Source organism: Pelecanus crispus, chromosome 10, assembly GCF_030463565.1.
Source record: "Pelecanus crispus isolate bPelCri1 chromosome 10, bPelCri1.pri, whole genome shotgun sequence".
NCBI classification, from domain to species: Eukaryota; Metazoa; Chordata; class Aves; order Pelecaniformes; family Pelecanidae; genus Pelecanus; species Pelecanus crispus.
In genome coordinates this window covers 18,601,001-18,615,041 of record NC_134652.1, presented here as the reverse complement: position 1 = coordinate 18,615,041, position 14,041 = coordinate 18,601,001, and the positions used below count along the sequence as shown (strand labels likewise).

General features: G+C 38.1%; 1 protein-coding gene across 9 annotated transcripts in view; it reads left to right on the top strand.

Annotated features, from left to right (window-relative positions):
- The window catches only part of CPEB3 (cytoplasmic polyadenylation element binding protein 3), a 97,900-nt gene that overhangs the window by 59,205 nt on the left and 24,654 nt on the right, over positions 1–14,041 (top strand). For 8 of the 9 annotated variants that reach the window (XM_075717540.1, XM_075717544.1, XM_075717541.1 and 5 more), the window contains 2 exons: positions 5,120–5,287; positions 7,125–7,214. In XM_075717540.1, coding sequence (XP_075573655.1) covers positions 5,120–5,287; positions 7,125–7,214 — 258 coding nt within the window. Of the gene's footprint in view, positions 1–352; positions 377–5,119; positions 5,288–7,124; positions 7,215–14,041 lie in introns of all 9 variants that reach the window. The other variant, XM_075717539.1, reaches the window with a different exon arrangement.

Genomic DNA, 14,041 nt, shown 5'->3' with positions numbered 1-14,041 from the left:
TATTGCCTCTTAAAATCACAATCCTAAATTATTATTTTATAGTACTGTAAGTCTGATATGCCTGATTTTTTTAATACCTCTGCTATGTAGAAAAATTGCACAGCAGGTATGTTCCTTTTTTTTTTTTTTTTTTTTTTCCTTCTTCTTTCTTTTTTCCCCCCTGGCTGTGTCATCTTCAAACTTTTTCTCTTGCCTTGGGTTGTTTGAATTTCATCTTGCACTTTTTGAATGTCTTTTCCTTCTTTATGGTGGGAGGGGAAAAAGAGAAGAGGTAGAAGATACATTTTCTTTGCTTTTGGAGCTAAATCTAATGACAGCTGTACCGACAATTTTCTTCTGTGTTTACATGCAGCCAGGAGCTATGGGCGGAGAAGAGGTAAAAGTATTTACTAAATGTTTTGTTTGCTGAATAGTGGGAGAAATAAATATTTAGTTCTCTTGTGATAAGATGTTACTAACTTTAACATTATTTGGTTGATCAATTGCTTCGTATAAATCAATCTCATTCTTCATTTGCAAAACATCTCCCTTTTAATAGCAGCTTAAAGCAATGATGATCTTGAGCTGATAACTTCAAGTATGTTGCTATTACTAGCAAACTGGAGGATGACTGAATGTACAGATTCTTTCATGACACATATTTATGACTTGAACTGCGTAGTGTTCCAAAAAAAAGATTGTTTTCAGGTTTGGGTTTTTTTCGTAGAACTGCAATGTTTAACTAGTGCATTGAACATTTCAAAAATATTTTGTTCTTAGATGAAACACCTTTCATTTAATATTACACCTGAGTATTACATCGGATCGCCTTAGGTAGAACATTGTGAATAGCAATACTAATAACTGTCCTCAACAGTGAATATTGATAATAATAATAGTAAAAAAAGATACAACATTTGAGCACATTTTAACTTTATTTCATCATAGGCAACACTTAAAAAATAAAAGCAGACTGAAAAAAATTTATAAATATACAGTGCTGCATGTAAGTTTATTCTCAGGGATTAACAAACATGGACAATAGCAAGCTCGCTGACTACCAAGAAAGCTACTAGTGTACCTTACATTTATGTGCTGTGCTGTAGCTTACACAGACTGGGTTTTAGTGAGAAAATAACAGTGAAGATGGCAGCTTTCAACAATTAGAGTTGGGCAGTGCCATCTGCTTGGGGTGCTTCAGCATTAAACTTCATTTTATCTTCTTTTTCATGTGTGTTCTGTGACAGCTATGCATGTGACACCACTTCCTTTTCAAAATATAGAATTTGCATCGCATCTGTGAAGAAGCTTGGAGACAAACCTAGCCACACAAGCAAGCCAATAGCGTATAAGTAACTTCTAGTTTGCACATATGTATGGATTGAGGTCGTAAGCTGTACAGGCTGTACTAAGAGAGTTTATAATATAGAATTTGAGCTGATTTCGTTCAAAGCTGACTGGTTTTAGTGTTTATTTGATAGCTAGAACGGAAAGAAAAGATTTAAGTTTTCCCCACAAACTTACCTTCCTATTTTTCCCCGCTTCCAGAGAACAGCCTATTGTTAACACATTTTGAAAGTATCCTAATACTTATACTGTTTCAGTGCTCTCATGGTACTGAAACAAATTGGAAAGTATGCGGAGTATATAATATTATATACTCTCTGTGCGTGTGAACACTATTTAATTTCATTTTACGATCGTGGCAAGTGTTTCCAGGTTGATCAAATGGCACCAAAGTAGGGAAGGAGGTGGGAATCAGTTGGAAACTATTAACTTCTTGCAACTCATGTTTACTTGTAGCAGTGAAATACAGTAATGTGGCAGTAATTGTGATGAACACAGTGTAGGTGTAGTTTTGTACAAATTGTAATAATGACAAAACAGGGCAAACAAGTTTTGAATGTGCTGGACTTTCAGAATTTTTTTTACTCTACCAAAAAGCATGTTTCACTCCATAATAATTGTTTCCTATGTGAAATTCAGGCTTTTCTATAGCAACAAGTAGATTTGTGTGTGTGCGTGTGTGTCTTGTCATTAATGTTAGGGATTTTGTGACTTGCCTTATTCATACAATATTGAAGTTTGTGATATTCATGCTTTTCATTACCTTTAATTTTATAATGTTGTTTTGAGCTTTCTTAACCTTAAGAAACATGAAATTCTGCAATAGTCTGTTAAAAAATGTGTTGCTTATCAAATGCTCTCATATATCCCTCTCTATTATTGTTTTTACCATTTGCATTGTGGTAATATGCAGAGTACCCAGAGGCGAATCTGTGCGGAGACTCATTTCATGTTTATGATACTTGGATATTTTAATTAGTGTTTGATTCTGTCACTGTGACTAAGCATCTTCAGTGAGAAGAGGTTTTGTCAGAAATTTCTTGGGGCTTGCCATAACCTGTCAGTTCTCTACTTGATCCTCTGTTTTCTTTGAGTAAAGAGGCAAGCGTTTCTTCGTAGGTATCGTGCTTAGAGCTGTTGAGTCAGGTTCTTTTAGGTACCTTGTTTTTAACTTTTACAACTAGTTTCTCAGGTACAGATGTAAGCACAGCTATGGAAAATCAGCCCAAAATCTATCCTGCTACACTGATAACTCAGAGATGCCAGGGGAGGGGCGCAGGAGTATAAAAATAGGGCATTTAGTGATGCCTTCCCATAATACTCTCCCAGAGCTTTGCCTCTGGGGGTTTCTTGAGGTGATGTCTCAATATTTATTGCTTCAGAATGGGTTTTTCCTCCTGTTCTTCCTCATTCCCTTTCCTGAACCTACATAAACTTTTCAGCTGCCTAAAAAGCCTGTGGCAAGGGGTTCCACAGTTTGACTTGCGTTCAGCCTTGCCGTGTGCTGATTGTGTTCAATGCACTTTAGTTTCCCTTTACTGGAAGAGACAGTGAACCATCATTCCCTATTCCCTTGTCTGTATGCTTTCCATTGATTTAAATGGATACCTCATACATTTAACTCTGTCCTTGACTTAACTGTAAAGTTTTAGATGATCTTTTGTGTTTATGTAAGATGAGTACAATGCTTGCAGACTGTCAAGCATCTGGCATAAGAGGTGATATCTTGCTTTTTAAGCTGCTGTGCGTTTTTATTATTTCCTTCAGAACTCAGCACTTATCCAGCCTCCTCTGTAGACCTGTATTTTAGTTGAAGACCTTGTTCTAGTATCTATTAATTTGTTATGTCAGCTTCCACTAATAGCTCATGTTTGTTGTTTTTCTCATTCTTTTACAAGAAGTTAGGTTGGAGAGGGTGGGAATTAAAAGATAATTTAGCTTCTTAGTAATGTCAATCTCTTATGGATGTTTTCAGATTTCCTACTTTTCAGTGGGGTTTCTGATTTGATATTTTTACACAATTTTAGCCTTCCTAATTATTATTTCTCTCATGCATGTGTTCTCTTTTATGCTGAAATGCATATGTTTATATATGTGCATGACCTGTTTGTCCGTTAATGGAGCACTCATAGTCTTTCCTGTTTTATACCCTAAACCCCCCATTTCTGACTATCAGTTATACTAGACTTTGAAGAGTAGCATCTCTAAAACCTTCTCTGATTGTGGCATTTACCCTGTATTTTTATGTTGGTGCTTAAAAGCACAGTAGGATTTTTGCTTCAGTGGATTTTTGCATCTGTGATCTCTGTCAATGTTGTGCATTCAATATATTCTTTCTAATCAAGGCTCCTCTAGTGCCTGGTGTTCATAAAAAATCAGGCTGGTGTTCTGTGTCAGTCAGAACACCTTTCCTGGTTTTTGTTTGTTAGCTTGTTTTCCATATATAGGATTGCTGCTTCTTTTTGTAATCTGTCCTTTACTATTGGAGACTCTATTACTGATATTTTCAGTGTATACATTTTTCTGACTACTGTCCCTCTGCATGTCTTGATTTTTCTCCTGGCCCCTATTTTTATTTCCTGTACTTTCCTGTGTTGTTAATACCAGTATGGTATTAATTCTTCCTTAGGTCTTGCTGGAAGTCAGTTTCATGTGATCCATTACCTTTAATTGTGTGCCCTGCTATTTATATTTGTAATTAACCCACCTATAAACTGTTTGTATCGATTAGTTATAATTCCATCCCTGGGAGCAATCCTCCATGATATGAGGGCACAATGAGCCTTTTCAGAGTTGAGATGGGACTCCCATTTGTACATCTCTCTACATTGCAGGCTTTATTTTTCAACTCGGATATAGGGAATTATTACATTCTAAAGTTGGCATGTTCCACAGTGCTGCTTACATACAGACTTTGAATATTTCTTTACTTTATCTTCTGGGTTAATAAATCTGTTCTTAAGATAATGTGTGTATACTTTGGCAGTAATAGCAACAAGTTAATTGCATCAGATGATCACAAATAAATTCTTTACTTTTCATTAACAAACTGAATAGCAGCCATTTATGTTGCTTTTTGTTAATTCATTACTGAAAAACTGTTTTAACACTGAGTAACAGCTTGACAGGCTGTCCTAGCTAACAACTTTTTTCTTCAAGGGCAAGTTTTTTGTGGTTTACTTAATAAGATTTTTTTTTTTTCTTGTTAGTTAAGCTTCTTGGTTCACCTACATGTTTAATATCCACAATACAAAGCTTTTCTATGTTTATTTTGCTGTTTACCGCCCTACTTAGACTGGGCCTCCGTTCACTCGAGGAGGAAGCAATGCAGCCCTTGTGGCTAGGACCTTGTAAAGTACCCTGAAGGAGCCTGTCCTGCTCTGCAGTGCAATGGCTTGAGGGATCTGCTCTTTAAGATCATTCCTTCAAGACCTGTTATGGAAGATTTCAATCTCTAAGAATCAGTTTGAAATGTAAATCTTACAAAGGTTCTTTCTATACCTATGACACACAATTTCATCAGATAACTTGTTGGTTTTTATTGCTAGCCATTTGCAAGGGTTTGTTTTAAAGCCAAATTAGGTTTATTGTCTTGTAAGGGTAATACAGTCTTAGAAAAATGGAAGGAGTACTAATGAACATCATTTGGATAACTGGACTACTTAGTTGGGCACTTTAATGCAAATTCTGTTAAAGCAAAAAACAGTAAAAGGAAAATACAATGTTTTTTTACTGAAATATTTAATTCTCCAGGAAATAGCGTTAACTGTAGATACTACAAAATCTGTTACAGGTCGGTCTTCACTCTTTCCTTTTGAAGATGGCTTCCTAGACGACAGTCATGGTGATCAGTCTTTATCGTCGGGTCTCAGCTCTCCAACACGCTGTCAGAATGGTGAAAGAGTGGAACGCTATTCTAGAAAGGTGTTTGTTGGAGGTCTTCCTCCTGACATTGATGAAGGTACTGTGAATAAGTTACATTGGTGAGATTGGGAATTGGCTTTCATATAATTACTTTTAAAAAGGCAGATTTTCATAAAAACAAATGTATTTTCCCAGGTATGTCGCTTGTAGTGCTTGTGGCATTGTTTAAAACAACCACCACCACCCCACAACACCTGAGAATTTACTTGACGTTCTTTTGTACTGTAGATCAGAAGAGATGGAGACAGAAACGCCTGCATAGCAGGTCTTCTAATCTGCAATAGCAGCATGTGTTCCCACGTATGTAAAGTGGGAAAGCTGAAAAAGGGAACTTAGTGGGTACTGTCACTCCTCCATAGTCTTTCCCTGTTTTTTTAAAAAGATGTGGTTGACTTTAAGGACTTTGTTAATACAGTCCTTACCAAAATAAATCAGGCTTTAATTAATCAGCTCTTATATCCAGCATATATGCAGTGTTCACTTGACAAATGTAGGGCAATTAATATGGTTACAAAATAATAATCGACTTAGTAGGGATGGTCAGGTGTTTTTCTCAATCTCAGTCAGTATCTGCTCTGCTTGCATGTGCCCCCACACACCCCGACTCCCAAACCAAAACTGTGACAGTTTTGGATGTATTTTTCATATTATAGCTGGAATCTGCCACTATCTAGCTTCAATTGGCATATGTAGGGAATTTGAGGATGCCTTATAATAGAAAGAGAGGGATCTCTGAAATGATCTACTAACGAAGCCTAAACCATGTGCAATTTGAATAAAGAAATAGTACGAGTTACCAATCTATGGTTTACAAACAGCTCAAATGCAGCTCCCATGTCACAATATGAGTTGCAGGACTGTTGATACAGGGACTGCTGGGTAATTTGAATCCCCAGCTGTAAGAAGCAGCAGGCCAACAGGTACAACTGATGTGAACATTGCTGCATCACTCGGAATCAAAATATATGCCCAGCCTATCCTGCGAGGAAGTAACATGGCCACTTGGGAGCTGTTACCCTCTTCCATGAGAGGTCTACTCCAGTAACACCTTTTTTCTTCAGCTCCTGAGTTACGCGATATGTGTTTTGTGGCTCTAGTTGCTTGAAAAATCGGACATGCAGCTAATGGGGTCAGATAAACTGGACGCATCTCAAACAGCAATCGGAAAACTGGAAAACCACTGCCTTTCTCCTCAAACTTTTCTCCTGATGAATTGTTGCTCTGATCTATCTAGCATCACATTAGACACAATTTTAAACTAATTCTTTCTTTAAAGTACATAAATAAATGCATTGAGAAAAATACTTTTTTCTGAAGCATTTGCATGTAAAACAAAATTGTCCTATAGGATAGTTTGAGATGTGTGTTCCATGGTGTTTCTAAATTGCTCAAAAAGCAAAGAAATAGCTTCGTAATTCAAGGCAGGTTTCGAGAGGGGCCTGAGGAAGGTGAAATCCCCACAACTGTGTGACCTGATGCAGCCTGCTTTCTAGGGCATGCTGCAAGGAGTGGCCATGCTGACATGTAGCTCCTCCGTCAGTCCCATGTGGCTGCATCTGACCCTGCTTTGTGGCTATAATTAGAAATAGACCGCAGCTGAAGCATATTCACTTCTGATAGATCATATTTGCATTTAATCCTGCTGCAAACTTGTGTTAGTGGAATGTAAAGTTACTTTTTTAAGCAGCCATGTATAACATAGAGGTGAAAGAGTATTTAGGCATCCTCTGTGTACATTATTGCAGTTTTCACTGTTCTTAATAGGTGCAGAAAATAGTCTGTTGTGTTTTTTTTTTTTTTTAAATGTAAGAATATTTACCTTGCCACTGTCAGTGTTCAGATTCTCTCTAAGGTGCCTCATTTGTTTTTTGTAGATGAGATCACTGCCAGCTTTCGTAGGTTTGGACCTCTTGTGGTGGACTGGCCTCACAAAGCTGAAAGCAAGTCATATTTTCCACCTAAAGGTAATTAGTTTAAAATACGTTTATGCAGGCTGTTCTGGTAAAAGGAAACTACGTCTGCAATCTGGCAATCCATTACAAAGAAAAGATTTGACTCTTTATGATGAGTTTTCTCTCTTTAAACAAGTGTATTTTCAGCAGTTGTCATGATGGAAAAAACACAATTCAGTGACTGAAATGTGGTCCTGTGTGTGCACTTCTTCAGTAAGCCTGGAGTCCTTGAATCATACCCTAATTTATACTAGGCTTACTTTAGAAGGCAAGTTGCAGAAATTTCCTAGTGCTGATTCTGTTGCAGTTTGCATATTGTAGAAACTATGGGAATAATAGCTGGAGGTCACTGGTGGATTGGGTACACGGTATTTTGTAGAGAAGCACGAGTCTGCTTTGTGTGTTCTGACCCGGGCAGCTGTGATCCTGCTCAGCACCACAAGGTCTGCATTGGGGCACGCTGGGTGCTGACCCGCAGCAATGAGCTCTGCTAAGAGAGGGCCGGCTGGCATCACGCGCCACGGTCACAGAGCTGCTAGGCTGGAGCTGATTTGGTCCAGGGTGGTTTAGAGTGCGTGCAGGTGGGGCAATTTCATATCTGTCAGCAAAACACTATGCAGACCTGTTTTGGTTGAGAAAGAACAGCGTATGGGAAACCTGTTTGGGAGAGTTACTTGGCTAAATCACATTGCTCTTATTGGATCCTAGTCTCTCCCAAGAGTTTGTATTATGCATTCTGTTCTCAGTCACATGTGCCTCTTGCATATAGTTTGGGAGTTCACTCATGATCTGAAACAGTAGCATGAAGTTATACACAGAATTTCTGATCTATATGTTAGCATTTTCTGTTCTCGCTGACCCTGAAAGCTCTTAATTGCTCATCAAAGCCACTGATTATTTTGGCAGAACAATGGGCTGTTCAGTCAGTGAACTAGCTAATCCTACAACATTTTGATAGATATATTTTGGTTGTAAAAAAGAAGCAAATAAAAGCCAACTTAATTTATCTGGAAGCTTAAGTGCTGGAGGTGAGATAAGTCTGTGACAAATGCTTGCCCTGGAAACAGTATTTGCGGCATTTAAAAACAGAACAAAACCCCATACGTGCTCCCTCTTTCCTGTTCCATTCTCACAACTCAGCCTTTCTGTCAGTAGTTATTATGCAACATCTGTTCTTGAATTTAAAAAAACCCAAACCAGCAACAAAACACCCCAAACCTCCAACAACCTCCATATATTCCTAAGGACAGTTAGTAACATGTATGATTTTCCCTTTTTATTTTATTTTTAAAGGTCTTCAGGGTCTCTGGCTAGTGAATTCTGATTGTACCTTCACTTACAATTTAAAAATGTGTAGTAAAACCAGCTTCTCCTTGTCCCTAATATCTCCTAGTACTCTCCACTTTTCTTTTTTTCTTTCTTAGTTTTTTGTTCTTATTAATTCAATAAGTAACTATTCAAGGTAGATCAATATGGGACTTCCAATTATCATTTTGTTCTGTATCTGACAGTGGGACTAGTTATGCCTCGCCAAACTTGCAAAAATGTTTTTGAGCAAGATCTATTTTAGCAGAAGACAAGGGAATGCAGCCTCACTTCTATTTTTGTCATGAGTCTAATGTAGGAAACAGCTTTCAAAGCCCCTGCCAGTTGCCCTGAGTGTCTGTCTGAAAGTGCTAAACAACAGTCAATCCCAACTGTTCCAGATTTATTTATAACTGACTTCTTAGTTATCAATCAGGGCTGCAGCATCATACATCCTGCATTCCTGTCTTCGAGATTCACTTACAGTCACGTTAAGCTTGGTAGGTCAAGTGTACTTGACTTACTGTGATCCCATATAGGCAGCATCTGCATAGAAGACAGAATGTCATTACCAGGAGTCAAAGGGTAAAGTTTGAATATGTGTTACAACTTTTTTCACAGCTCTTTTGTCTATTTTATATATAAAGAGTACTACTTTTCCAAAGTTGTTATGGAATCATTGAGAGAGGTACCACAATAAAATGTCTCCACTGCTGTTTTTCATTAGAGTTTCTTTAGAACTGAAATTAAGTTGGGGTTTTTTTTTTACTTTTTATTTTAAACTGTTTTGATGCATTATCAGGCATTTCTTTAAAAAACAGTGAAATGAAAAGAGATACTTGACATTATGCTTGGTACAAAATTTAGTGACGTGACTTATTCAGCTGTCAAATACTCATGAATTCAAATGTTTTCTCCTTTCCTTTTTCTGTATATCTTCTCTTCCATGTTGCATTGCTAGTCTGTAAATTCTCTGACATTTTGAATATGATTCCTTCAAATGGAAAAGATGTCGTCCCCCCCCCCAAAAAAAAGAGACAAATTATAGAGGAGAGAACGAGTTGGGTTTTTTGTGCTAGCAATCTCAAAGGAAAACAAGAAAACTGCATTGTTGGAAGGTAGTGGGGATGAAGTGGTGGCTAATCTTTGTTCAGACATTAATAAAGCCTGACCTCCAAGGCTTCTCCCACCTACTTGAGTGTGCCCCACTGGCAGTAAAATTGAACCCTGCTCTTTCTGAAAATATGCCATCACCTCCAGACAGACTTTAGTGTCCTTTTGATGGATAGCCTTTTCATTACTCCTTCGTGTCTGTAGGGTCAGACCGGTGGGCAGTGTCTAGACTTATAACAACGTTCAATATTTTTTTGTTTGTTTGCCTTGATAAGCATTCAGTTCGCGGGCTGGAGCAGACATCAGTAGACAACATCATCTGATGCCATGGGTCAGCATAGTCAGCTGAGTTTTACACTGGGGCAATTTTACATCATGGTTTTCTGTCTTCATAGTTACATTCAGGTGATGACATCCCTCACAGCCCCGAGTGTATTAATACAGACTTCTAGTATCTACTTACTGGTATAATTTATTGAATTTGTGGAATGTTTACTATGTTGGTGCAATATATGAATTCCCTATAGTTGCACTATTTAGGAGCACTTTGTTGATATTCTTAGAACTAGGAACAAAAGGCTGCAGGAACTATTAGCCATGGCTAATCTGATCAGGCATGTAATCTGAAAGATTAAATAAAATGTTGCTTACGGTGTAGTGACCTCCCCTGCCGTGCACCCCCTTGAAGGCTTTATCTGGTTAGTTTAGTGGGCAAGTCAGGCCATAGATGTGTAGTCGGTTCTAGCAAGCCTTATTAGCTGATTTATTAGTTGGTATGGTTGACTAGCTTCGGTGCAGTGGCATGTAAGCTGTTTTCAGGACTAGCTGGGGTCCGGAAGCATTCCTGCAGTGCTGAGCTTGAACAAAGAAGGTTTTCCTGGATTTGGCATCCTGAGCAGGATGGTGTCGCCACTGGTCCGCTTAGGCACGTTACCTCGGATTTAGTGCTGGACCTGATGGACATAAACTGGTTATGTGTGTGAAATATGCTGAACTGCAGTCTTCAGCATGGTGAGTTACACGCAGCTTATTTCAGTGCAGTGCCAACATCATGATTTTGGACCTCGCAGGATTGCAGATCAACATGGATGTGTCTGCACCATATTCTTCAAGCACATCTATACTATCTATATTATCCACATTTTCCTGTTACCTTTTTCGTTACCCTTTCTGAATCTTGCCTCACAGAATACGCCGCGAGCGTGTGTTTGGGAAAGCGATCTGGCTTGGCCAGTGGTTGAGTTTTGGTTATTATAATAACAAAACCAAAATCATCTGATAGATCAAATAGCCTTTACAGGATGCACTGGTTGCCAGTGAGCTCAATATTTACATTGCTGAGAGGAGAGTGACCGGTGGCACCCAGCTGTTTTGTCACTGAAAGTGTATATTATGCACTTGGGCAAGGGAAGCTGGTAACAGCTGACAATGTGTGTAAGAGGTTGCTATTTCTAGTTCGGAGCATCTGTATTATCGCCTGAACTTTTCTTTTTACCCCTCCTATGCATTGTAAAACTTAGCACCATGTTTTTGTGTCATCCATGAGGTGATTTTAATGCTTTGCTTCTGAATAGGGCAAATTCATTTCCATTGCCTGAAAGGTCTTTGGATTACTTCCTTTGGCATCTGTTTGGATATGTTAGTAACGGAACTGGCAAAATTATAAATGCCATGTGTTGGTCTTGGGTAAGCAGATGCCCAGCTTGTAATGTGTTTACTTGGCTTTCACCACAGAGTTTTGGGAATTAAATGTGGTTTGTGGCTTCGTATTTTTTGAGTACCTGTGAGATGTTGAGAAATAATGAAATATGCGCTAAAGAATGCTATCAAATGTAGTCAGACATTACCATGACACAGTCTATTTCACTCTGGCAAAATCCAGATAATTCATATTTTATTGAAATATAAATTGATGGGTTTTTAACTTACTTCCTGGTCTGCTGAGTTAAGCAATCCTTATACTAACTACAGTCATTTTCTTTTTCCTTTTTTTTTATTAAACAGATGGTGCCAACTGTTTCAAAAACATTCTTTTAGGTTTTTTTAACAGATTGCTAGCTTTAAAACAACTTTTAAAAACATCTTTACTGATTTTTGTGATAACTATGATTTTTCTAGCAATCACTAGAAACTGTACAACGTATTTTAAAATGGCAAAAAATATGCAAAAGTCTTCCTCTTTTTGTTCCTTTTCATTGAGGAGGACTGATGTTTGGATAAAGATGAGATATAGAGTGAGAAAACGAAGCATGGCAGAGCTTGGAAATAGGATGGGTTTGGAACGGGAGGAATGCTTTACAGTTGATTTAGACATGTGGTGCAGTAGTCTGATTCTCTTGTGTTTTCCCTGTTCTTCAGTTAGTTATTCTGTTGTTTGATAAAAATAAGCATACTTGTCCCTAGTGCTCCACAGGGGACACTAAGGGTGAACACGATCTCATGAAGAAGAAAATAGTGTATGCAAAGTTGGACAAAGTAATATTATGAAGTGATCCTCGTGCTGTAATTTCAAACAACTGGTGGGACAGACTGTATGAGCCTTTCTGATGATCTCTAAGGTAACATTAGATGGGAACACTGTTGTTGGTAGTCTTCTGACTGATCGTGATTTCATGGATGAGGACTATTTGCATGGTAAATTCCATTGCCACTGCAGTGGCAACGGTAGCTTCTGCCAGAGGAACAAGAATGAACAGTTGCAAGGAGGAAGTATGGAGTCATAATTCTAATTTCATCAGACATATTCAGGAGAAGGTATCTGGTTTGTCCGAATACAGCCATCTGTTGTACTGAAACTAATTGCTTTGGCTTAAGTGATCTAATACTGTACCACCAAAGTCCAGCATAAAATGCCTGGCCAATTTTTAGATTTTAAAAACCGAAGTCGGAGATCATAATATTTGCTAGAATGGAAACTGATGTTTCTTATCCAGAAATACATTGTATGGCAAGTAGTGATGCAAGATCTTTTTTAAACTGTGTTTGTTTATGTTCCAACACACACATGCACAATACCAGTCTCTTACCCACTGACATCTGAGGCCACGTATATAATTTGTAGTCCCTGTGTCTTCCCACAGCAGGGCAGCATAATCCCAAATCAATGCAATTCACAAAATGTGTGATAGCAAAATGCAGTACATACTAATCTGTGCTTCTGTAGCTGTGTAACTTAAGGTTGCTTTTGCATAGAATTTTCTTTCTGATCACTTTTATTTAAGCCTCCCTTTGTAAAGCTCTTCACACTATTTCCTGTCTTGTTTGAAATGTTTGAGGATTCTTGGTGGTGCACTGATAATGATGATTTTATAATGTCTGTCTTTGAGACTGCTGTGCCAGCTATCAAAGAGCATTCAAGGAGCTTGCTTCATATAAGAGAATCTCCGTCCCTAAAACTATGCCATTTGCAATTTTTTTTTTTTAGGTGTAAACAAGAATCTGATGAGGCAAAATATAAAAATATTTTTGAGCAATCAAGCCTAGGCAGAACAAATCTGATTCTGAAGTGGCTTTGCAGGCTTATTCTCTCCCAGCTTTCATGTTGCTTTCAACAAATGCTATTTTCTTTCAGAATTGCTAGGTTGCAAGAGAATTTTTTTTAACCCTGAAGAAACCACAGGTTTTTAGCAAGCATTTGTTGACCCTTCTTCAGTCAGCAACTTCTGATGCTTAAGGAGTGACCAGGTCTCTTCAGAAGGGCTCAGCATCCATAGTCTCCACAGGATTTGGTAGTAAAGGTGTTTCTGTCAGTCTTACTAGTTGCTTATGACTACAGTAACCAAATAAGTAAATAAAGGCTATTTATTATGAGAAGAATATAATGATTGTAGCCAAATATTCCTAATGTAGTTCAGGTTATTACTGAAAACCTTATTTTGAGAGTCAGGACTATGCAAGTTTAGAAAGGATGGGTAGTGTAGAATTCAAGAATGAAGTCTGGGTTTCTAGGTTCTAGTACAAAGTCATAAAGCAGAGTAAATCCAACCCCAGCAGCGTCTGTCTTCCTCATTACTGTAAACCAAATGCTCCTATGAGAGAAAAATCTTATTTTTCAAAACACAATTTTTCCCTTTCTGCCTACTTCCCTCTCTTCTTTATTCTCCTTATGTGGTGTCAGAAAGCTTTTTCCAATAAAGACATGACAAATTTCATGTAATGCCCACAGTTACTGGATCGGCTCCTTTTCAGGACTGTTTCTGAGGTGGGGGGCGGGGAGAGGCAGAGGGGAGGGGCAGATCTTGGGCTGCAATTACTGATAGTGGCTCTCAATTATTATTCTGTAAGAATCGATTTTGTAACACCGCATGCTTGACAACACTCTGTAATGCATTCTCTTAAGTGGAGTAGTCTCTTGTGATATTTTATGTAATGGGACCAAATCAAATTATTTTCTGCCTATAACTGAAAAGAAAGCTGTTGTC